Consider the following 27,054-nt stretch of genomic DNA (forward strand, 5'->3'; position numbering starts at 1 on the left):
CTTAGCTAAGTAAAATCCCCAGAGCCGGAAACCAGAGTTGGGTAGTTTTAAGGGGTCAAAGTCGCAGTGTGTATTATTTTTTTTTGTGACCCGGCACAACATTTGTCCCCCACGGAGCGTTCCGCCCCTGGAGATTTTACTTAGTAATGTCATGATCTACTTACTCCCAAATTTTGGTACACTATCTCGATCACGAACGGCAAAAAAACCCCCATATATTTTTATACTCACCCCTACCTACCACCACTTTGTACCCCAAGCAGCGTTCCGCCCCTGAAGATTTTACTTAGTTACGTCATCACCTACTTACTCCCAAATTTTGGTGCACTATCTCCATCATGAGCGCCACAAAAAAAATAATAAAAACCGCGACTTTTACCCCTTATAACTACCCTCGTCCGCCACTCTGGTTTTCGCCTCTGGGAATATTACTTACTTATGTCATGATCTACTTATTCCCAAATTTTGGTGCACTATCTCAATCACTAACGTCGCAAAAACCCCCTTACATTTTTTTATATTCACCCCTGCCCCACCCCTTTGTCGGCCACGCAGCGTTCTACTCCTGGAGATTTTACTTAGTTACGTCATGACCTACTTATTCCCAAATTTTGGCGCGCTATCTCGATCATGAGCGTCACAAAAAAATATAATAAAAAACGGAACTTTGACCCCTTTTAACTACCGTCCTTCCGCACTCTGGTTTACGGCTCTGGGGATTTTAATTATTTATGTCATGGTCTACTTATACCCAAATTTTGGTGCACTATCTCAATCACGAACGTCGCAAAAAACCCCTTATATTTTTTATATTCACCCCTACCCCCACCCCTTTGTCGGCCACGTAGCGTTGAGCCCCTAGAGATTTTACTTAGGTACGTCATGACCTACTTATTACCAAATTTTGGTGCACTATCTCGATCATGAGCGTCATAAAAAAAATAATAAAATCCGCGACTTTGACCCCTTATAACTACCCTCGGCCCCAACTCTGGTTTCCGGCCGTTGGTGAAAGTCATGTACACAACTAATTCAACATATCCCCGTATAGTTTTTCCATATTACTTATCACGCACAAAATCCGCTCCCAGCTCTTAGACTAATATGGGCAAGTCCGATTTAAATACATAGTTCATTTTTCCAAACGCTGCCCAGGCTAATCCTATGCGACGTGGTAGTTCGCACGTCTGGTTATCTCGTCCCAACCGAATTTCATGTCCCAAGTACTTATAAGATGCAGTCTGCTCAATATCCATTTCGTCAACAACAATATTACGATTTAGCGCCAGATTAGTCATTATTTGCGTCTTGTTGATGTTAATCTTTAGGCCGACCTCTAAGGAAGCGTAATATAATTTGTTCAACATTATTATTGCATCATCCATACTATCGGCTATAAGGACGATGTCATCTGCGAATCTCAAATGTCTGAGCTTCTCTCTATTTATATTGATACCATATTCGTTTAGATCTGCCTTCTTAAATGTGTGTTCTAAAAGGGTTGTGAATGGCTTTGGTGAGATGGTGTCTCCCTACCGTACTCATCGCTGTATACAGAATGTATTTGTTTGTTGTTCAGACAGTCTTACGCTAGCCGTTGCCTTTTGGTAGATATATTTGATCATGTTAATGTAGCGATGGTCTATTCGGCATTCTGTCAATGCTTTTAACATTTTCTGCTGGCTTATGGTCTTATTTCTGCTGGACTACGAGAAAGCATTCGATACCATAAGCCAGCAGAGTTTGTCTTATATTACTGTATTTGTTTTTACATCAACTACGCAATTATTTTTCACACTACTTCATACTGCTCCAAATAAAATATGTAAACTTATTTTTTGAAAAAAATTATGAACGCATGCATAATATTAAAAAATTGCTGGAGGTTCTTACAAAATCCTTTATAATAGTACATTCTTTCACGGTTTGTGCTGTAAATTCTAAAGAACCGCTTGGATTCCCTTGGATGTGTGCTTTTGCCCTGAGGGTGACTTTCACCCCATCTCGGGGGTGAAAAAATATATGTCCAAGATAGGTCCCGAAATGGATAAACTGACTAATTTCAAGCAACTTTTGTTCTATAGAGCTTTTCACCAAATCAGTACTTTTCGAGTTATTTGCAAGTGAATATGTTAATTTTTCAACAAAATAACCACGTTTTTAGACGGTTTTTCGCAAATAACTCAAAACGTAAGCATTTTGTCGAAAAAAATATTCTTAACAAAACTATAGCCTATAAAAAAGTGAAAAAAAAACGGTGTATATATTAGGTCTCTATACCTAGCAAAAGCAGAGTTATAGCTAATGAAATATAGGTTCATATTCGAAAAATTTTAAATAGAATAATTAAATGTGAAATATCCAAATAATGAAGCATTCTTGGGGAAAAAACATTTCAACTTTTTTAAAGTGTTTAAGAAAAGCTTTATTTCTGTTTTTATAAAAAAAATTTCTAGCATCAAATGTAAGCAAGTTACGCCCAAAATAAAGTTGGTCCCTTTTGTTTTGGCAAAAAAATCAGAAAGATCACCCCCCAATTAACAACTTAAACGAAATTAATCGTTACCGCTTCACAAGTTACTTTACTTACGTTGTGTTTATATGATCTGTAAGTTTCATCGATTCAAAGTGCTTATTTTTGAAAAAAAATTGGTTTTAAAATAAAAATTTTAAAAATTTTAATTTTGAAAAAAAAGCTTTTATTTTAAATAACTTAAAAATTGTTAGAGATACCAAATATCTTAAACAACAAAAAAGTCGGCTTTACCTTTCTAAATATTTTGTATTTTTTTGTTTTTCTGTAAGACAAAAATTGGTCAAAATTGGACAAAAGCCCTTTTAACTACATCTTTCAAAAATAAGGACTTTTAACCGATGAAACTTACAGATCATATGATCAATACATACGCGAGTAAAAAACTTGTGAAGTGGTAACAATTAAGTTCATTTGAAATGCTAATTAGGGGGTGATTTTCCCGATTTCTTACCAAAAAAAAGGGCCAACTTTATTTTAAGCGTAACTTGTTTACTTTTGATGCTAAAAAATTTTTTTAAAGAACAAAAATAAGAATTTTTGTAACACTTTAAAAAAGTTAAAATGAGTTTCCCCCAAAAAAGTGCTTCGTTTTTTTTGGTTATGGCACGTTAAAATATTCGATTTGGAATTTGACAAATATGAACCTATTTTTCATTAGCTATAACTCTGCTTCTACTAGGTATAGTGACCTAATATATACACCACGTTTGTCACTTTTTTACGTGCTATATTTTTGATAGGAATTTTTTTTCGACCAAATACTTACTTTTTGAGTTATTTGCGAAAAACCGTCTGAAAACGTGGTTATTTTGAAAGAAAATTAACATATTCACTCCCAAATAACTCAAAAAGTATTAACTTGGTGAAAAAACATTATAGAACAAAAGTTGCTTAGAATTAGCCATTTTATTCATTTCCGGACTTGCTTCTAACATACATTTTACACCCCCAAAAGGGGGTGAAACTCACCCCTAGGCAAAAGCACATATCGGCACAATATCACTTTTTTTCTTTGACTTGTTAGCTATGTGTATGTGTATGCCAAATTTCATGTTAATCCAAGCGGTTCTTTAAAATTTAGAAGTTTTGCAATATTTTACCTTTTAAATTACGTACTATAAACAAAATTAAACCCTAACAAAACAAAAACCCTGAATTACAAAAAACTTGTGTATTGGTAACTCAAAAATAGTAAAATAATGTTGATAGCAGTTGAAATAGAACAACTGGATGAACTTGCTGCCATATAAATAGTGAAATAATACACTGGACTGCTTTTAACTATAGAAATTTAAACAGTGACATGCGGTACGTGATACCGCAAGGAAACTATATGTCAACGTAGCTCAAAAACCATACTAAAACTGCTACGGTTGGGACGTTGGGAGCAGGTACAATTACACACCCCTTGAAGGTACACAGATGGTGTTCTAGGAATCTTTTATAAACCACCTTTTACAACAAATTATATTTTCAGCAAGGTATGACATACCGAATGTCAGTGGTTAAGGGTTAAACAAGCTATTCTTCATAAAATGCTCTGCATGGTCTAAAATCCGAGATGCAGCCATCAGATATCGAATTTTATCAATATTTTACGAGGTACATATGTCAAAAAATATTAATTTCTCTCAAGAGTAAAGTACCTTTAGAATTTCATAATATCGAAAAAAGTGTTGTTATGAAAAGTTATCTGGAATTAAAAATTTTGTTTTGATATGCAATTACATCCTTCTAATGGAAAAAAATTGCAAATTTCTCAGATTTAAGACTTTCAACAGTCAAATTGTTTGTCGATAAAGTCAACATCGCCAAGAAATATAGTACAGAGGCAAACTCTCTACTAAATATTAATAAAAAATAAGTTACAGACCTGTAACAGTAAATTTTACTTAGCTGTATGCCAAATTTGTCAAGGGAAATTTCAAAAGTTAAAAATACACGCACCTGCACAAAATTCTGCCACTAAAAAGTTTTGATTAAGTTTGACAATTTATAACTTTATTATTTGTACACCGATTTTCAAGATTCTTGCATCAGTTTTTAGGTACATGTATTGATATTGTTTGTTATTATTCTGGTAACACAAATTTTTTGCTTAGATAACAAAATGACGATCGCAAAATAAGATGAGTTATCCTTACCTGGGGGAATAGCCCGATATTCCTCTACCAGGGCCACAACTAACTGTACCTACCAAATTTTCTGAAGGCCTAGGAGGCGAATAGCTATTTTTAATTCATCCCATAAATGCTCGATAGGATTTAGATCTGGGCTGCATGCGGGCCATTATAATCTTATCAATTCAACCTCTGTTTAAAATATATAATATGTTTATGAGTCAAACAGTGTTTTTATTTACAAAAAATTGTGCAGCTCTTACAAGAAAAGAAATATTCGTATAATTACAAAAACAAAATCTTGCCAATGCCTCTGGGATAATACGAAAGGACTATGAAACAAAATCAGTTCCAGTTCTTCAATTTATCCACAGATTTTTTATTGCCGGAATAATAACAATCGATATCAATACATGTACTACAAACTGATGTACGTATCTTAAAAATCTGATTACAAATAATAACTTTATAAATAATTGTCAAACTTAATCAAAAATTTTTAGTGGCGGAATTTTGTGCCGGTAAGTGTATATGTAAAAGTTGTTTATCTAAGTATTTCGTTTAGCTTTTATTTTTAGTATTTTATGTAGTTTATTTTTAGTATTATTAAAGAACATTCTTAAAAGAATAATAATTGATATTTAACTATATATAATCTTTAAACCTTCTACCCTCTCGGGTGTAGGTATTAATGTGTGCTCTGTTAACAGGGCACAAATCTCTTCCATTGCTTCCTGTCCTGTGCCATAGCCTTTGCTTCGTTCCATGATATTCCTTTTTTGTCAAGAATTCTTGCCACCACTTCGTTCCATGTCTCTCTTGGTTTTCCCCTACTCTTTTCCTTCGTTTCCCATATCTTTTTAACTGGTACTTCTTTCTGTAGTCGTTGTAAATGCCCGCACCAACTTAATTTTTTTTCAACATACTCTATTATATTTAATTAATGATATTTAACGAATTAACTATGTTTTTAGATGGGGAATGTTGTATACTCAATCATCTGGCTGCTTATTTTGATAATTGTTTCATTTTGGATAGCAGGAATATGTGCAGGATTATACATTATAGTCCATCCACTAAGTGTTTGCCTGGAGCCGTTAGCGGTAAGATCTTAATGTTTTTATAGTCAGAAGTTTTATTCATGTTACTCTTAGTTATAAGATCAAACTAGAGCTACAATAATTGAAAAATCATAAATTAGACAATTTAATAAAGATATCCACAAAAACCTGTAGCCTTTACGGATGCTCTTACGAATGCCATGATGGACCGCACATGCCACAAAGGAAGAAATTTTAAGAAAAGCCTGTTTCGAATGGTAACTTCTCAACATACTTAGGCAAAAAAAATTCTACCTTTGCCATATCCTGACTAGAGGCAAATACTGATTCCCAAGTTAATCTTACAAGGAAAGATACAGGCGTCGAGTTTCAGGAAAAAACAACATTGTGAGAAATATCAGGGAATTATGTAATATCAGAGACGGAGCCACAATATTCCGAAGAGCCTAATTCCACAAATGGTTTGAAGAGGTACAGACAATCGAAAACATGCGACCAGGCCCATGGCACACGATGAAGACCCGAAAAAAACTGAAACAATCTATACAGGGATGAGCGTGCTCATGCAATCAAGGACGTCGATAACCTAAGAAAATTAAGGTTTCTGTTCATTTGCCCTAACATTTTTGTCAGACAATTACATTTTTGTTTAACAATATAAATACTTGTAACCTACTACTTTTGTCGGAAAAATGGTTGTGAAGATAAGGGATGTACGAACCCAGCATAGGTTAAAAGTATAGTTTACTAATAAAAATTAAATTTTTTGTCCGACTGTCGATCTGCCCAAAAATTTTTGTTGGACACTTAGATTTTTTGATTTAGAAAATAATTACTTATAACCTCCTATTTTTGTCGGAAAATGGCTGTAAATAAAAAAAATCCAGGAAATTGACATTTTCGGCGCATCCGACTAGGCATAAGCCCTCGTGAAAATTGTCCGACAAGGTTACCACATTATTGTTAAAAGGTTTTGTGGTAGATTCTGTTAAAATTAGCCAAGTGGTAATTAATTTATTATTTTCATAAATGTGACATATTTAGCATGTCCGACGCGTCACACGGCCAATGTGGTTATAAATTTTTTTCTTGCATAAAATTGACAACTTGGTGACAGCTTGACAGACAAACGCCCCACTACCATAATGCGCCAAGCTCCAAATTTGTCCGATTCCACCCAAATAATAAGTACAAAAAGTTTCGACGGTGTGGTAATAAATAATAATTTTATATCTGGCCCCAAGGACTATAAGTGTTATTTTGTACTAATTTTTTTTTTTTTTATTATATTGTAGGGTTTTGCGGAGATTCTACTCTCTGGAGTGCAGTTCCCCCATTACTGCGCAGAAAAAATGATGAGCGGGGCACCTTTAGGTTAAAATTTTTTAAACCATTCGAATAAGTTCAAATCTTACTAATACAAATACAAAGTAAAGTGTTCATTTAGGCTCTAAGATAGTGTGGTAGTTAGTTTTTATACCTATATTTGTTAAAATATAAGAGCTATATAAATGTTGAAGATGTAAAATTGTTTTCATATTATAATACGATCATTAATATTATATTAACCATATCAAGCAGCGTACAAAGTTCAGGCAGGTTGTTAATAATAATTTGTATGAAATAGTTAACATAAACAGAAACAATGTTGTGTAAAAATGTTTTTAACATGTTAACAAAGTATTTATTTGTCTTAAAAAGTAATTACTACAGTAGCGTTATGATTGTTAATAATTGTATATCCAACATTAAATTATTTTATTAAGAAGTAATATTTTAAGTTTGTTTTCATAAAACATATTTCCAAAAATGTAGAAAAAGTATATAAAATGGCGATTTTTGTGACGGTTTACAAAACTGAATTGAGATTTGTTGACTCAATGCAGAGTATTTACGCACAGAGGTCGCCTTCAGAGGATATCAGGGTATTATGAGGATTCAAATAGATTACGTGACAATTAATAGAAGGTACAAGAAAACTGTTACTAAAGCTAAATTGAGGCTCACTACAGCCAAAAGAAAAAACCAGAAGGCATCATTAAACATGAGAAAAAACAAAACCAACAACTAAAAACAGCTCTACAAGAAAAGCATATATATAGAAGAAATAATCAATATTATGTTTTCTCATATGAAAACTGTGGATAATGTTGAAAAGTCATGGATCACCCTAAAACAATAATGATGATGTGAACAACACTTTTGTTCACCGAAATAATACAACTACAAACAATGAATGGATGACAAAGAAATATTAGAGATTATAGAACAACGCAGGCAGTGTCAGATCAGGCAGGACCAAGTAGGGTAGCGAAACATACAAAGCAAAATTCGCACAGAGTTGCAATCAGACCTGTAGTTACGTACGCAGCTGAGACAATGTGCCTCACGGAAAAAGATGAAGAAAAATTGAGAATATTCGAAAGGAACTCAGACGGATTATGGGCCCGATAAGAATGGACAAGGGAGAAATGAGAAGAAGAATGAACCATGAACTAAGAGACATAATGAAGGGAGAAGATATAGTTAGATTTATTAAAGCACAGAGGCTGAAATGGCTGGGACACATAGAGAGAAGGAAAAACGACCTACTGAAGATCACCAGATGGAAACCAGAAACTGAAAGACCAAGGGGAAGACCCAGGGAGAGATGGGAGGACCAGGTCATGAGAGATATCAAAATTCTGGAAGTGAGAAACTGGAGGGAACTGCACATATCGAAATGAGTGGAAGAAAATTGTAACGAAAGCCAAGTCATACAACAAACTTTGACAACATACAAGTGGAATGCGGAGTGATTCACCGCTATAAGCGAATCCGAGAGCTCTAAGTAAGAGCGGCAAACATTCCACCCGGAATAAAAAGCCCTGATGATGATGATGTTTTCTGATATGACAACTGTGGATAATGTTGAAAAGTCATGGACTATAAAACAATAATGATGATTTGAACAACACTTTTCTTCACCGAAATAAAACAACTACAAACAATAAATGGACGACAAAGAAATATTAGAGATTATAGAACAACGCAGGCAGTGTCAGATCAGGCAGGACCAAGTAGGGTAGCGAAACATACAGAGCAAAATTCGCAAAGAAATTATATGGAGATGGAGATCTCGATGACTACACTTTGCACCGAAGCTGAAAACCTATATAAAATCGGCGACAGCTTCAATGTCTACAAGATAATTAAGAAAATTACGAGTCTTCAACAGAAAACAAGTCACTGGTGTATATTATGGTGACCAAGATGAACTAATAATGGACCATCGCGATATACTTAATACCGGTGGAGCCCAAAATGTCGACAGCCAAAATCCCGACGGCCAAAACACCGAGACGCCAGAATCCCGATAGGCCAAAATCCCGACATGCAACAGTCCTCGCATAAGCAAAAATCCCGACCACTACATTTTGAATATTTATATTGTTTCCTTTTCAAATGCAATACCAAATCATATTATACAGTATTAAAATTGAAAAATTAACTACTTACTAATAAGTACGGGTACTAATTACTAATTATTATGTATTTTAAAAGAAAAATCATTAAACACTTCATTTTATAATACAAAAGCTATGTATACTTACTGAAATGGAAGGTTGTAAGTGACATGATAATATCTATTATATGAAAGTAAACTTGAATTCAGGATTTGATTATACAATATTATTGGACTATACAGGGTGTCCCGGAAAATAGTGCGTTCCTTTAAGGTATGGAGAGAATACACAATTTAGAACAAAAAAGTCCTATACCATTTTTTTCTAAAGTTAACCGTTTCCAAAAAAAAAAGATAACATTGTTTTCCATATACCTGTATTTTAATGTTTAGAAATTTTAATAAACCGGCAACATCGTACGCACTACGGAATAATAACAGATAATAAGAACTCGTTTGTGATTGTGATTTACAGTATTTAAAATAATCCAACCTAATAGTATTTATGTATTTACTATTTGTTTACTAAAATTATTTTTTTGAAATTTATTGAAATACCTATGGCATAATTTTAAACGAATTAAACATCTTTTAACATAAAAACACATCTTTTAACTGAACAAGTATTATGTATTTAGTAAGTTTTAAATGTGTTGAATGCTGAGGGCTTTAACTGAATGACATAGTTTACAGTGGAACTTAAATAATTAAGTTGTACTTACTTGAAAATAATTATTATACCGAATAGATGTTCAAAGTATCCCACTTTCACAAACACCATTCATACAATGAGAAATACCGGCAAAACATTTTTAAAGAAATAATTATAGTATGCCTCTCCATTCAGTGATCTGCCATAAATAATCAACATAATAACATAATAGGTAATACACTCACGATTCGAAAACATTTTCGGCATTGACACTAAACAGGATTCTTTAAAACTATCTGTTTACTATGGGCCATTCCACGAACATACGCCTGTTTTGGATTACTTCGACAACGAATATTTTACTGTGCAACATAAGAAGTACGAAAGTAAATGGCGCTAATAATTATTCCAATAAACAACAATGTAATTTGCAATTTACTTTCGTTCTTCTTATTTTGCACAGTAAAATATTCGTTGTCCAAGTAATCCAAAACAGGCGTATGTTCGTGGAATAGGGTATATCTGTCTTCTATCTATTTACATGGAACTGTCTATGCTTAAATTTGCGTACTTCACATAGTCGTCAGATTAAATTTGCATACCAAAATGTATTTTAATTTTTTGGTCAAACGGTTGCATTTACAAAAAAAATGTTATAAGAGTTTTTTGTTCTACATAGTGCCTTCTACCTATACCTTTAAGGAATGCACTATTTTCCGGGATACCCTGTATATTGGCAAAAAAAGGAGTATGTATTAAATTTTATTTAGAAAATTAGTTCAAATTAAACGGTAAATACTTTTGTTTAGTAACAAAAAATAAAAAACAGATGGCCATAAACAAAAAACCAGAAATAAATGTAATTATATGTTAAAAAGGAACTTATCAAACCTGTCGGGATTCTGCCGTGTCGGGATTTTGGCCTGTCGGGATTCTGGCGTGTCGGTATTTTGTCCGTCGGGATTTTGGCTGTCGGGATTTTGGGGTAGACACACTTAATACATGGAAAATATACACGGCTAATTTGTTCAGCGATCACAGAACACAAAAGCAACCACAACTGGGCGACCATTTGATTGGTCCAAGTATTTTGAAAGCTGATAATGTGTGTACACGCTATATATATATATATATATATATATATATATATATATATATATATATATATATATATATATATATATATATATATATATATAACCGGTTCTATAGCGTTCTACGCCTTCCGGTACCCAATCGCCAAGCCTGTCGATCTAGCCAGTCATTTTCTTGAAGATTTCTTTCTGACATGGCTTTTGTAATTCCTTGTTTCCAGGAGGTCGGTGGCCTGCCTCTTTTCCGTTTTTTTTTCCGTTTTTCTGTTTTTTTTTTCGTTGATGTACACGCTATCAAACTATTAAAAAGTAACAAAGCCCCAGGACAAGATGATATGTATGCAGAAACAATAAAGTTACTTAATGAAAAAAATCCAGACATTACTGTGCTCTTTAACGATATCTTCGATACGGGCCCGATTCCAAGATTGGCTTCGCTCTACATTTATCGTCCTACCACGTGCGAAATTCTTCAAAGACCACCGGCTAATAAGCCTAATGAGCCACTTTTTAAAACTTTTCTTGTGAATACTACACACAAGATTATTTAAAAAAAATGTGAAGAGGTTAGTGACTGAAGTCAATTTGGTACCAAAGTGGTGGTTGAAGAGGGGTGATATTTTTAGTATGCAAACATTAATACAGAATTGTTATATTGAATACACGAACTAATAATAAAATATCTACAGGAGTTGGGATTGGATGCCAAGAATAAGTGCTATCGCCAATCTGAATTAGAACCAGACAGCAACAATACCTACGTCTTCAAAATTTTAACCAAACGCAACATTTTTTTATAAAAAGGGAGTAAGGCAAACTTGTATACTTTCTCCAACGTTGATTAACTTAACATTCAGGAAAATCCTTTGCAGAAGCAATGGCAGACTATAATAATATAATAACGGTATTAAAGTAAACGGCATATTTATTAACAACATTAGGTGTTCGAGGCATTTACATATATTAATTTTAGTTGTCTGTTTAATGTACACTCTGTATTCAAAACCGTTTCATTAAAAGGTTCAAAGCATTGAGAAAATAAATATTTTCCATAATATAAACACCTTCTTCCACTTGTAGACGATTTAATTTGATAATAATTGGTCAAGAGAAAATTATGTCATGCAATTCAGCTGTTTGCTGCATAAACAAAAACTTTATGATACGCTGGGACAGAATTTAACCGGTAGTAATGTAAAGCAGTGTGAATAGAGAAGAAAAAGATACGTCGCGGGGACTGGTCAGGTATTTCCGTACCGCGTGATAAAAACATTTTTTAATTATTCTACGTTGTTTAGATCCATTAGAAATATACTGTTTTCGTTATTCATTTTTGTGCGACCTTTTATACTAACTTAGAGCTGATTTAGATAAATAGAGGTTTTTTTAATAGAAAGACTTTTATTTACTTTCGAACCCGGGGTAGTTGTTGACGACGGGTAGTTTTCAAGCATTGCCCCACAATTAGACATGCCGATGATACAGCGATAGTGGTAGATAACATCCAAGATCGCCAATACCTTTTAAATTATCTAACTCTTGCAACTGAATCTTTGGTTAATTATTTATATGGGAAATAAGCCACAATTAAAATGAAAAAAATAATTTTATTTTTAATATAAAATTTTTATTTTAAATATTAAGAATCTTTGGGTTTAAAAATAAATATTAAGAAGACAAAAACAATGAATATAGGTAGAAATAGTTATCCAATCGCAAAGATATATGTAGCTGGAAAGGAAATCGAATAAGTCAGGCAGTTTAAATACTTTTTTATTTATGTGATTGTCTGTTAAACAGGAGTTGGGACCATGAGACTGAAATAAAGATCAGTGTAGAACAAGCTAGATATGGTTTTTTGAAACTTAGTAAATTTATGACTGGTCGCTTGTATTTCAACCTGAAATACAACATTTTAGAGTGTTACATTTGGCCTGCTCTCTTATACATAACGGAAGCATAGACGGTAAAGGCCAGACCCATTAACAAAATTGAAGTTTTTGAAATGCTGTTCCTATGGAAGGACAGAGTCAGATTTGAGAAAGTATTAAGAAGAGAGGGTATCCAGGATAAGAAGCTTTTTAATTATGTAGTACCTAAGTAAGAAGACTGCATACTTTATGTATATTACGAGGGCATATATTCCGAGGAAAACGATACACTTTTCAATAAGTAGTACTCGAAGGAAATATATAGGACAGGAAAGGTCTACGACGTAAAAGGATGTCGTGGGTACGTAATATCCGCCAATGGACAGGAATCCACAGCTACGAAATACTTCACAATGCTGCTAAAAATAGGATAATTTAATCCTGACTATCTAACATATTACCTGACAGGACAATGTATCGTGGACTCCTACGCAGAAATGTTTATAAATACCTTACGAACAAAACGGACTACCGAACAAACACGTAAACTTGATAACATGTTTGTTTAACAATAAAATTATTTATCTATTATAGAATGCAACACGGAAAAATGAATTAAATTATATTAATTAAAAAATATACAATAACTTACCTACTCGTAATTAGATAAGAGATCTCATACAAGTTATTCCTTTGGATCCAAGCTTGCGACTTGAATTCTGGAACAAAATATATTATTAGACATTATGTACTGGAAATACAAAACGACAAATTACAACAGTACTACTTTTACATGCCTATTTTTTAAGTCTGCAATGCATTAAATTTTTTAGTATATTCGTTAAAGTTTCAGGCTGTTCTTAAACTATTTTATTTATTTTTCTGTGATTATTCGGGTCATTTTTTTCTCTTCTTTAAAGGGGGTTATGATGCTCGTTCTTATCATGAAATAAATATGAACACAGAAATCTCTCCTCAGTAATTGTAATATTAAAATACTTTGCACCATATACAAAAAAAAAGGAGATATCTTTGAATACTCTAACAACAGAGGAATTTAGCTCCTAAATGCAGTGGATTAAATCTCAACTGTATGTAACTACCATCGTACCATCTCACCGTATGACACCATATTATGCAGAACGAATAATTGGATGATACCAGGCTAGTTTCAGAGGTGGCAAATCGACATTTCATCAGACAACACCTATTTAACATAATTGTTAACTACTGGATCCGCGGTTTAAAAAAAAATATTTTTATAAACCGCGGTATTATCCACAATGTTTTATAAGCTCGTTTGCTATGCCGTCTTTCCTTGGAGTCGTTCTATTTGTCTGTTTCGTTAAAACTGCTTGTCGTCCATTCTCTGATATTTGTGTTGATTTATTTGAAGTTGCTTCTGGTGTGACATTATTTAACAGGTTGATTTGTTTACGTTGTATAGTTGTATTATTAATGTTCATGCATCTTTGGTAATATGTTAAGCTTCTATTTCTACTATCTCTACATTTCTTTCTGTAATCAGTAAAAATCTATCGAAGTTATTTTATTATTAGGTGTCTTTTTTTGTAAGAAAAAAAAAGGTTACTGAAAATAAACTTTTTTTGCACTAAATCGGTTTGCAACAAACACGGTTTGCAACATTACCTACTTAATGATAATGTTTATCAAGTAACATTTGAAAATGATTCAATAATGCAACACCTTAAAATCCTTAACCAATTGAATCCACTTAAACAAAGTGCAGCGTGACTCATAAACAATCGACACCCGTCAACAATGGATATTGTGTAAGGGACGCCGTGAAATTTTTAATTAATCATTTTTCATGTTCAATGGCATTGAAACAAAGTCTAGGTTCGCAGTTTTTATTTGTTTTCTTTCTATTGTTGTAGAAAAGTCTGTATACCGCCATACACCTTACAACTTTGGAGTAAGCTTAAGCGGGCGAGACGGCATACTTCCACAGTTTAATGAACTTGGGGTAAAGTGTTTTTTATTCTTTAGACAAGTGTAAATCACTCTTCTACATAGTTAGAATTTGTGGCTATAAAAAAAGCTTTTATTATTTTACTAAAATTATAAATAGACGAGGGCATTTAGCATAAAACAAATTAGTTTTTAAATACAGCACCTAGAGACTTGCAGTTTTTTGCATTATGTTCAGAATGACGTCAGGAAAAAAGTCTTCTATTCAAAAATGGGTGGAAATGCATAATGGCACTTAAAATTGCATAAAATGCATCCAAAAGTGCATATATAAACATCAAAATCATTATACTAAGGACCAAATTTTGTTATTCAGGCGCTTTTTTGGGTCACTGAACACGAATACGCTATCAGAACCGACCCCCGGATCACCTGGTGCCCAAAGTCACTGCAAGGGACGTCACCTTCTGGAGTTTCGGGTATTTTCGGCATTTAATTGAAACATATGGATTACTGACGGGTTTTTGGGGTCGCTAAATACGAATATGCCATCAGAATTAACCTCCGGAGTACGTGGTGAACAGGATCACTATTAAGCACCAGGGGCACGGGCCCCGAAGGGGCCCTTAGGGACCCGTTCCTTTAATTAATAAAAAAATAAAGTCCGCTAAATAATCTACATATTTTCCGAAATAGATGAAAATACGACGAAATACCTGCGACTTCGAAATAGTGTGATTTTAATACTGATGACTTTATAATAACTGTGATAAATTTTAAACCAAAAAGTGATGCCTTAGAAAGTTGTAAAAAAATGTATCAAGATGGAGACAAAGCTTATTATAAAGATTAAATGAAAGCAACGTTTATAGAGGAAAACTCAATGGAGGCAAAGAAAAGAGAGATTGGCTAATATACGACGCACAATATAATTTCGGGACAGCGGCACAGCAAGTTAATGATGGGGCGGCCAAACCCCTCGCTAACCGACGAGGCCCTACGACTCGGAAGGAAAAAACTTAGGGCGGTAACTGGCTTACTAACCGGACACTGCACCCTAAGAAAACACCTGCACAACATGGGGATCTTTCACGGAGACCCTGTTTGCAGGAGATGTGGGGAGGCAGATGAAACTGCCTCACATGTCATATTTGACTGTCCAGCCCAAACCCGATGGCGACTGCAATACGGGGTCGAAAACTCGAACCTAAGTGTCAGAAGTCAGGTAAAGAACCTAATAAAGGGTCTTGTCCTGCTAGCTGGGAGAATGGACCTCTTATAGGTAACAGACGACTTAACTTCAAGTTAAGTAATCCCGAACCCATTGAGGACAAAATTAAACCCTAACAAAACAAAAACCCTGAATTACAAAAAACTTGTGTATTGGTAACTCAAAAATAGTAAAATAATGTTGATAGCAGTTGAAATAGAACAACTGGATGAACTTGCTGCCATATAAATAGTGAAATAATACACTGGACTGCTTTTAACTATAGAAATTTAAACAGTGACATGCGGTACGTGATACCGCAAGGAAACTATATGTCAACGTAGCTCAAAAACCATACTAAAACTGCTACGGTTGGGACGTTGGGAGCAGGTACAATTACACACCCCTTGAAGGTACACAGATGGTGTTCTAGGAATCTTTTATAAACCACCTTTTACAACAAATTATATTTTCAGCAAGGTATGACATACCGAATGTCAGTGGTTAAGGGTTAAACAAGCTATTCTTCATAAAATGCTCTGCATGGTCTAAAATCCGAGATGCAGCCATCAGATATCGAATTTTATCAATATTTTACGAGGTACATATGTCAAAAAATATTAATTTCTCTCAAGAGTAAAGTACCTTTAGAATTTCATAATATCGAAAAAAGTGTTGTTATGAAAAGTTATCTGGAATTAAAAATTTTGTTTTGATATGCAATTACATCCTTCTAATGGAAAAAAATTGCAAATTTCTCAGATTTAAGACTTTCAACAGTCAAATTGTTTGTCGATAAAGTCAACATCGCCAAGAAATATAGTACAGAGGCAAACTCTCTACTAAATATTAATAAAAAATAAGTTACAGACCTGTAACAGTAAATTTTACTTAGCTGTATGCCAAATTTGTCAAGGGAAATTTCAAAAGTTAAAAATACACGCACCTGCACAAAATTCTGCCACTAAAAAGTTTTGATTAAGTTTGACAATTTATAACTTTATTATTTGTACACCGATTTTCAAGATTCTTGCATCAGTTTTTAGGTACATGTATTGATATTGTTTGTTATTATTCTGGTAACACAAATTTTTTGCTTAGATAACAAAATGACGATCGCAAAATAAGATGAGTTATCCTTACCTGGGGGAATAGCCCGATATTCCTCTACCAGGGCCACAACTAACTGTACCTACCAAATTTTCTGAAGGCCTAGGAGGCGAATAGCTATTTTTAATTCATCCCATAAATGCTCGATAGGATTTAGATCTGGGCTGCATGCGGGCCATTCTAATCTTATCAATTCAACCTCTGTTTAAAATATATAATATGTTTATGAGTCAAACAGTGTTTTTATTTACAAAAAATTGTGCAGCTCTTACAAGAAAAGAAATATTCGTATAATTACAAAAACAAAATCTTGCCAATGCCTCTGGGATAATACGAAAGGACTATGAAACAAAATCAGTTCCAGTTCTTCAATTTATCCACAGATTTTTTATTGCCGGAATAATAACAATCGATATCAATACATGTACTACAAACTGATGTACGTATCTTAAAAATCTGATTACAAATAATAACTTTATAAATAATTGTCAAACTTAATCAAAAATTTTTAGTGGCGGAATTTTGTGCCGGTAAGTGTATATGTAAAAGTTGTTTATCTAAGTATTTCGTTTAGCTTTTATTTTTAGTATTTTATGTAGTTTATTTTTAGTATTATTAAAGAACATTCTTAAAAGAATAATAATTGATATTTAACTATATATAATCTTTAAACCTTCTACCCTCTCGGGTGTAGGTATTAATGTGTGCTCTGTTAACAGGGCACAAATCTCTTCCATTGCTTCCTGTCCTGTGCCATAGCCTTTGCTTCGTTCCATGATATTCCTTTTTTGTCAAGAATTCTTGCCACCACTTCGTTCCATGTCTCTCTTGGTTTTCCCCTACTCTTTTCCTTCGTTTCCCATATCTTTTTAACTGGTACTTCTTTCTGTAGTCGTTGTAAATGCCCGCACCAACTTAATTTTTTTTCAACATACTCTATTATATTTAATTAATGATATTTAACGAATTAACTATGTTTTTAGATGGGGAATGTTGTATACTCAATCATCTGGCTGCTTATTTTGATAATTGTTTCATTTTGGATAGCAGGAATATGTGCAGGATTATACATTATAGTCCATCCACTAAGTGTTTGCCTGGAGCCGTTAGCGGTAAGATCTTAATGTTTTTATAGTCAGAAGTTTTATTCATGTTACTCTTAGTTATAAGATCAAACTAGAGCTACAATAATTGAAAAATCATAAATTAGACAATTTAATAAAGATATCCACAAAAACCTGTAGCCTTTACGGATGCTCTTACGAATGCCATGATGGACCGCACATGCCACAAAGGAAGAAATTTTAAGAAAAGCCTGTTTCGAATGGTAACTTCTCAACATACTTAGGCAAAAAAAATTCTACCTTTGCCATATCCTGACTAGAGGCAAATACTGATTCCCAAGTTAATCTTACAAGGAAAGATACAGGCGTCGAGTTTCAGGAAAAAACAACATTGTGAGAAATATCAGGGAATTATGTAATATCAGAGACGGAGCCACAATATTCCGAAGAGCCTAATTCCACAAATGGTTTGAAGAGGTACAGACAATCGAAAACATGCGACCAGGCCCATGGCACACGATGAAGACCCGAAAAAAACTGAAACAATCTATACAGGGATGAGCGTGCTCATGCAATCAAGGACGTCGATAACCTAAGAAAATTAAGGTTTCTGTTCATTTGCCCTAACATTTTTGTCAGACAATTACATTTTTGTTTAACAATATAAATACTTGTAACCTACTACTTTTGTCGGAAAAATGGTTGTGAAGATAAGGGATGTACGAACCCAGCATAGGTTAAAAGTATAGTTTACTAATAAAAATTAAATTTTTTGTCCGACTGTCGATCTGCCCAAAAATTTTTGTTGGACACTTAGATTTTTTGATTTAGAAAATAATTACTTATAACCTCCTATTTTTGTCGGAAAATGGCTGTAAATAAAAAAAATCCAGGAAATTGACATTTTCGGCGCATCCGACTAGGCATAAGCCCTCGTGAAAATTGTCCGACAAGGTTACCACATTATTGTTAAAAGGTTTTGTGGTAGATTCTGTTAAAATTAGCCAAGTGGTAATTAATTTATTATTTTCATAAATGTGACATATTTAGCATGTCCGACGCGTCACACGGCCAATGTGGTTATAAATTTTTTTCTTGCATAAAATTGACAACTTGGTGACAGCTTGACAGACAAACGCCCCACTACCATAATGCGCCAAGCTCCAAATTTGTCCGATTCCACCCAAATAATAAGTACAAAAAGTTTCGACGGTGTGGTAATAAATAATAATTTTATATCTGGCCCCAAGGACTATAAGTGTTATTTTGTACTAATTTTTTTTTTTTTATTATATTGTAGGGTTTTGCGGAGATTCTACTCTCTGGAGTGCAGTTCCCCCATTACTGCGCAGAAAAAATGATGAGCGGGGCACCTTTAGGTTAAAATTTTTTAAACCATTCGAATAAGTTCAAATCTTACTAATACAAATACAAAGTAAAGTGTTCATTTAGGCTCTAAGATAGTGTGGTAGTTAGTTTTTATACCTATATTTGTTAAAATATAAGAGCTATATAAATGTTGAAGATGTAAAATTGTTTTCATATTATAATACGATCATTAATATTATATTAACCATATCAAGCAGCGTACAAAGTTCAGGCAGGTTGTTAATAATAATTTGTATGAAATAGTTAACATAAACAGAAACAATGTTGTGTAAAAATGTTTTTAACATGTTAACAAAGTATTTATTTGTCTTAAAAAGTAATTACTACAGTAGCGTTATGATTGTTAATAATTGTATATCCAACATTAAATTATTTTATTAAGAAGTAATATTTTAAGTTTGTTTTCATAAAACATATTTCCAAAAATGTAGAAAAAGTATATAAAATGGCGATTTTTGTGACGGTTTACAAAACTGAATTGAGATTTGTTGACTCAATGCAGAGTATTTACGCACAGAGGTCGCCTTCAGAGGATATCAGGGTATTATGAGGATTCAAATAGATTACGTGACAATTAATAGAAGGTACAAGAAAACTGTTACTAAAGCTAAATTGAGGCTCACTACAGCCAAAAGAAAAAACCAGAAGGCATCATTAAACATGAGAAAAAACAAAACCAACAACTAAAAACAGCTCTACAAGAAAAGCATATATATAGAAGAAATAATCAATATTATGTTTTCTCATATGAAAACTGTGGATAATGTTGAAAAGTCATGGATCACCCTAAAACAATAATGATGATGTGAACAACACTTTTGTTCACCGAAATAATACAACTACAAACAATGAATGGATGACAAAGAAATATTAGAGATTATAGAACAACGCAGGCAGTGTCAGATCAGGCAGGACCAAGTAGGGTAGCGAAACATACAAAGCAAAATTCGCACAGAGTTGCAATCAGACCTGTAGTTACGTACGCAGCTGAGACAATGTGCCTCACGGAAAAAGATGAAGAAAAATTGAGAATATTCGAAAGGAACTCAGACGGATTATGGGCCCGATAAGAATGGACAAGGGAGAAATGAGAAGAAGAATGAACCATGAACTAAGAGACATAATGAAGGGAGAAGATATAGTTAGATTTATTAAAGCACAGAGGCTGAAATGGCTGGGACACATAGAGAGAAGGAAAAACGACCTACTGAAGATCACCAGATGGAAACCAGAAACTGAAAGACCAAGGGGAAGACCCAGGGAGAGATGGGAGGACCAGGTCATGAGAGATATCAAAATTCTGGAAGTGAGAAACTGGAGGGAACTGCACATATCGAAATGAGTGGAAGAAAATTGTAACGAAAGCCAAGTCATACAACAAACTTTGACAACATACAAGTGGAATGCGGAGTGATTCACCGCTATAAGCGAATCCGAGAGCTCTAAGTAAGAGCGGCAAACATTCCACCCGGAATAAAAAGCCCTGATGATGATGATGTTTTCTGATATGACAACTGTGGATAATGTTGAAAAGTCATGGACTATAAAACAATAATGATGATTTGAACAACACTTTTCTTCACCGAAATAAAACAACTACAAACAATAAATGGACGACAAAGAAATATTAGAGATTATAGAACAACGCAGGCAGTGTCAGATCAGGCAGGACCAAGTAGGGTAGCGAAACATACACAGCAAAATTCGCAAAGAAATTATAGCGGCGATGGAGATCTAGATGACTACACTTTGCACCAAAGCTGAAAACCTATATAAAATCGGAGAATGTCTACAAGAGAATTAAGAAAATTACGTATCTTCAACAGAAAACAAGTCACTGGTGTATATTATGGTGACCAAGATGAACTAATAATTGACCATCGCGATATACTTAATACCGGTGGAGCCCAAAATGTCGACAGCCAAAATCCCGACGGCCAAAACACCGAGACGCCAGAATCCCGATAGGCCAAAATCCCGACATGCAACAATCCTCGCATAAGCAAAAATCCCGACCACTACATTTTGAATATTTATATTGTTTCCTTTTCAAATGCAATGCCAAATCATATTATACAGTATTAAAATTGAAAAATTAACTACTTACTAATAAGTACGGGTACTAATTACTAATTATTATGTATTTTAAAAGAAAAATCATTAAACACTTCATTTTATAATACAAAAGCTATGTATACTTACTGAAATGGAAGGTTGTAAGTGACATGATAATATCTATTATATGAAAGTAAACTTGAATTCAGGATTTGATTACATATACAATATTATTGGACTATATATTGGCAAAAAAAAGAATTTAATTCATATAACTATGTTTTAAATTTTATTTAGAAAATTAGTTCAAATTAAACGGTAAATACTTTTGTTTAGTAACAAAAAATAAAAAACAGATGGCCATAAACAAAAAACCAGAAATAAATGTAATTATATGTTAAAAAGGAACTTATCAAACCTGTCGGGATTCTGGCGTGTCGGGATTTTGGCCTGTCGGGATTCTGGCCTGTCGGGATTTTGGCCTGTCGGGATTTTGGCCTGTCGGGATTCTGGCGTGTCGGTATTTTGGCCGTCGGGATTTTGGCTGTCGGGATTTTGGGGTAGACCCACTTAATACATGGAAAATATACACGGCTAATTTGTTCAGCGATCACACAAAAGCAACCACAACTGGGCGACCATTTGATTGGTCCAAGTATTTTGAAAGCTGATAATGTATGTACACGCTATCAAACTATTAAAAAGTAACAAAGCCCCAGGACAAGATGATTGTATGCAGAAACAATAAAGTTACTTAATGAAAAAAATCCAGACATTCCTGTGAAGCTCTTTAACGATATCTTCGGTACGGGACCGATTCCAAGATTGGCTTCGCTCTACATTTATCGTCCTACCACGTGCGAAATTCTTCAAAGACCAGCGGCTAATAAGCCTAATGAGCCACTTTTTAAAACTTTTCTTGTGAATACTACACACAAGATTATTTAAAAAAAATGTGAAGAGGTTAGTGACTGAAGTCAATTTGGTACCAAAGTGGTGGTTGAAGAGGGGTGATATTTTTAGTATGCAAACATTAATACAGAATTGTTATATTGAATACACGAACTAATAATAAAATATCTACAGGAGTTGGGATTGGATGCCAAGAATAAGTGCTATCGCCAATCTTAATTAGAACCAGACAGCAACAATACCTACGTCTTCAAAATTTTAACCAAACGCAACATTTTTTTATAAAAAGGGAGTAAGGCAAACTTGTATACTTTCTCCAACGTTGATTAACTTAACATGCAGGAAAATCCTTCGCAGAAGCAATGGCAGACTATAATAATATAATAACGGTATTAAAGTAAACGGCATATTTATTAACAACATTAGGTGTTCGAGCCATTTACATATATTAATTTTAGTTGTCTGTTTAATGTACATTCTGTATTCAAAACCGTTTCATTAAGAGGTTCAAAGCATTGAGAAAATAAATATTTTCCATAATATAAACACCTTCTTCCACTTGTAGACGATTTAATTTGATAATAATTGTTCACGAGAAAATTATGTCATGCAATTCAGCTGTTTGCTGCATAAACAAAAACTTTATGATACGCTGGGACAGAATTTAACCGGTAGTAATGTAAAACAGTGTGAATAGAGAAGAAAAAGATACGTCGCGGGGACTGGTCATGTATTTCCGTACCATGTGATAAAAACATTTCTTAATTATTCTACGTTGTTTAGATCCATTAGAAATATACTGTTTTCGTTATTCATTTTTGTGCGACCTTTTATACTAACTTAGAGCTGATTTAGATAAATAGAGGTTTTTTTAATAAAGATACTTTTATTTACTTTCGAACCCGGGGTAGTTGTTGACGACGGGTAGTTTTCAAGCAGTGCCCCACAATTAGAGATGCTGATGATACAGCGATAGTGGTAGATAACATCCAAGATCGCCAATACCTTTTAAATTATCTAACTCTTGCAACTGAATCTTTGGGTTTAAAAATAAATATTAAGAAGACAAAAACAATGAATATAGGTAGAAATAATTATCCAATCGCAAAGATATACGGTATGTCCCTGTAAGTTGTATCCGTATGATATAAAAACCATCAGATATAAAATTTTATAAATGTTATACGAGGTATGTCAAAAAGTTTGAATTTCACTCACGAGTAAAGTAGCTTTATTTTTCACAATATTGAAAATTGCTATTATGAAAAGTTGTTTGGAATTAAAAACTATATTCTAATATGCAATTACATCCTTCTAATTTAAAAAAAATTTTTTGAAAAATTATGGATAATTAACATTATTTCCAGTTATTTCAATTCTGATAACTCTTTTATTATTAATTTTACGAAAAAAAAGTTATTCTTAATAAAAAGTTCTGAATGGTATAAAACCTAAAATACAACCATCTTATATCAAATTTTATCAATTTGTATACGAGGTATGTCAAAAAAGATAAATTTAGATCAAAAGTAGAGTACCTTTATAGTTCAGAATGTTTCAATTAGAAGGATGTAATTACATACTGAGACATAGTTTTTAATTCTAAATAACTTTTCATAATAACAATTTTCGATATTGTGAAAAATAAACGTATTTTATTCTTGAGCGAAATTCATATTTTTTGACATACCTCGTAAAAAATTGATAAAATTTGACATAAGATGGTTGTATTTTAGGTTTTAGACTATGCAGAACTTTTTATTAACCCTTAAACGCCTAAGGGTGGGTAAAAAATGTCCACCTAATGCGTATTCTCTTGTAACATATTTATTACGTGTTTAAATTTTTTTAAAAGATTATTTATTGTTAAAAAGGCAGCCCATTATCGAATGTTAATTTGATGATAATATCTATTATATGAAAGTAAACTTGAATTCAGGATTTGATTACATATACAATATTATTGGACTATATATTGGCAAAAAAAAGAATTTAATTCATATAACTATGTTTTAAATTTTATTTAGAAAATTAGTTCAAATTAAACGGTAAATACTTTTGTTTAGTAACAAAAAATAAAAAACAGATGGCCATAAACAAAAAACCAGAAATAAATGTAATTATATGTTAAAAAGGAACTTATCAAACCTGTCGGGATTCTGGCGTGTCGGGATTTTGGCCTGTCGGGATTCTGGCCTGTCGGGATTTTGGCCTGTCGGGATTCTGGCGTGTCGGTATTTTGGCCGTCGGGATTTTGGCTGTCGGGATTTTGGGGTAGACCCACTTAATACATGGAAAATATACACGGCTAATTTGTTCAGCGATCACACAAAAGCAACCACAACTGGGCGACCATTTGATTGGTCCAAGTATTTTGAAAACTGATAATGTATGTACACGCTATCAAACTATTAAAAAGTAACAAAGCCCCAGGACAAGATGATTGTATGCAGAAACAATAAAGTTACTTAATGAAAAAAATCCAGACATTACTGTGAAGCTCTTTAACGATATCTTCGGTACGGGCCCGATTCCAAGATTGGCTTAGGCTCTACATTTATCGTCCTACCACGTGCGAAATTCTTCAAAGACCAGCGGCTAATAAGCCTAATGAGCCACTTTTTAAAACTTTTCTTGTGAATACTACACACAAGATTATTTAAAAAAAAATGTGAAGAGGTTAGTGACTGAAGTCAATTTGGTACCAAAGTGGTGGTTGAAGAGGGGTGATATTTTTAGTATGCAAACATTAATACAGAATAATTCTTCAGAACAATTATTGTTATATTAAATACACGAACTAATAATAAAATATCTACAGGAGTTGGGATTGGATGCCAAGAATAAGTGCTATCGCCAATCTGAATTAGAACCAGACAGCAACAATACCTACGTCTTCAAAATTTTAACCAAACGCAACATTTTTTTATAAAAAGGGAGTAAGGCAAACTTGTATACTTTCTCCAACGTTGATTAACTTAACATGCAGGAAAATCCTTTGCAGAAGCAATGGCAGACTATAATAATATAATAACGGTATTAAAGTAAACGGCATATTTATTAACAACATAGGGGCCGGTATTTCCAACCTCACTTAAGCCAAAGCTTACTTTAAGCCTTTGCTTAAGCTTAGATGCCTGTATTTCCACTTCAATTTGAGGCTTAAGCCTAGGCTTAAACCAAATGATTTTAAATTTGTTTTAACTTTGCTTAAAATTTGTTTTCTGTTTTTTTTGAGGTTATTTCTATAAATTATTAATTAGAGAGTTATTTTGAAAGCCAACTTTTGAGTAATAACGTTATTATTAGATTATTAAATAATAATCTATAAATCTATTAATTTATTAATCGTAATAAAGATCATTAAAATTCTTACTACTTTTAGAAGGTGTAGGCACATGGAAATTATTTATTTATACAATGCTTGGTGGGTATATTTATTTTACAAAAATAAACTTACATTCGAATTTGACATTTTAAGGAATATATCCAATAAACAAAATTACAAAGACGGATCTATTGCTTATGCAAAATAACAATAAAAATATAACCAGCGAAAATATAGACAATAAACTAACAACACATGTACCATATACACAAAATTAAGTAATTGACATTGATACAGATGACAATATAAAATTAAACGTCAACAGTAGTGGTTTTTACCTCAGAACAGTTAGTTCTGGCATTTTGACGTATTCAGAGGTACCAAACCAATTAAGTTTACAGTGGAGCATCAGTTTGGTTAAGGAAATGATGTAAATACGACACCCGGCTTAAGCTTCTCCTTAACTTTTGACACAGGCTTAGCTAAGCAAAAGCTTAAGTAGCTATTGAAATACCGGCCCTTAGTGTTCGAGCCATTTACATATATTAATTTTAGTTGTCTGTTTAATGTACACTCTGTATTCAAAACCGTTTCATTAAGAGGTTCAAAGCATTGAGAAAATAAATATTTTCCATAATATAAACACCTTCTTCCACTTGTAGACGATTTAATTTGATAATAATTGGTCAAGAGAAAATTATGTCATGCAATTCAGCTGTTTGCTGCATAAACAAAAACTTTATGATACGCTGGGACAGAATTTAACCGGTAGTAATGTAAAACAGTGTGAATAGAGAAGAAAAAGATACGTCGCGGGGACTGGTCATGTATTTCCGTACCACGTGATAAAAACATTTCTTAATTATTCTACGTTGTTTAGATCCATTAGAAATATACTGTTTTCGTTATTCATTTTTGTGCGACCTTTTATACTAACTTAGAGCTGATTAAGATAAATAGAGGTTTTTTAATAAAGACACTTTTATTTACTTTCGAACCCGGGGTAGTTGTTGACAACGGGTAGTTTTCAAGCAGTGTCCCACAATTAGGTATGCCGATGATACAGCGATAATGGTAGATAACATCCAAGATCTTCAATGCCTTTTAAATTATCTAACTCTTGCAACTGAATCTTTGGGTTTAAAAATAAATATTAAGAAGACAAAAACAATGATTGTAGGTAGAAATAATTATCCAATCGCAAGTAGCTGGAAACGAAATCGAATAAGTCGGGCAGTTTAAATACTTTTTTATTTGTGTGACTGTCTGTTAAAC

General features: G+C 33.3%; 2 protein-coding genes across 14 annotated transcripts in view; one reads left to right on the forward strand and one right to left on the reverse strand.

The window, feature by feature from the left end:
- Positions 1-19,872, forward strand: part of LOC114330895 (uncharacterized) — a 28,278-nt gene extending 8,406 nt beyond the window's left edge. For 2 of the 4 annotated variants that reach the window (XR_007697685.1, XM_028280318.2), the window contains 2 exons: positions 5,631-5,759; positions 19,396-19,872. Coding sequence is in view for 2 of the 4 variants with exons in the window: in XM_028280318.2 (XP_028136119.2) it covers positions 5,702-5,759; positions 19,396-19,502 (165 nt within the window). In the remaining 2 variants the exon portion in view is untranslated. Of the gene's footprint in view, positions 1-5,630; positions 5,760-18,014; positions 18,144-19,395 lie in introns of those variants that run through there. The other 2 variants (XR_007697684.1, XM_050649134.1) reach the window with 1 other exon arrangement.
- Positions 1-27,054, reverse strand: part of LOC114330907 (multiple inositol polyphosphate phosphatase 1-like) — a 266,073-nt gene that overhangs the window by 101,008 nt on the left and 138,011 nt on the right. For 5 of the 10 annotated variants that reach the window (XM_050649094.1, XM_050649114.1, XM_050649118.1 and 2 more), the window contains one exon: positions 13,432-13,498. The exons of 3 other annotated variants lie outside the window; for them this stretch is intronic. The gene's annotated coding sequence lies outside the window, so the exon portion shown is untranslated. The remainder of the gene's footprint in view (positions 1-13,431; positions 13,499-27,054) is intronic. 2 more of the 10 variants (XM_050649106.1, XM_050649125.1) reach the window with 1 other exon arrangement.

This window comes from Diabrotica virgifera, chromosome 1, assembly GCF_917563875.1.
Source record: "Diabrotica virgifera virgifera chromosome 1, PGI_DIABVI_V3a".
Classification (NCBI taxonomy): Eukaryota; Metazoa; Arthropoda; class Insecta; order Coleoptera; family Chrysomelidae; genus Diabrotica; species Diabrotica virgifera.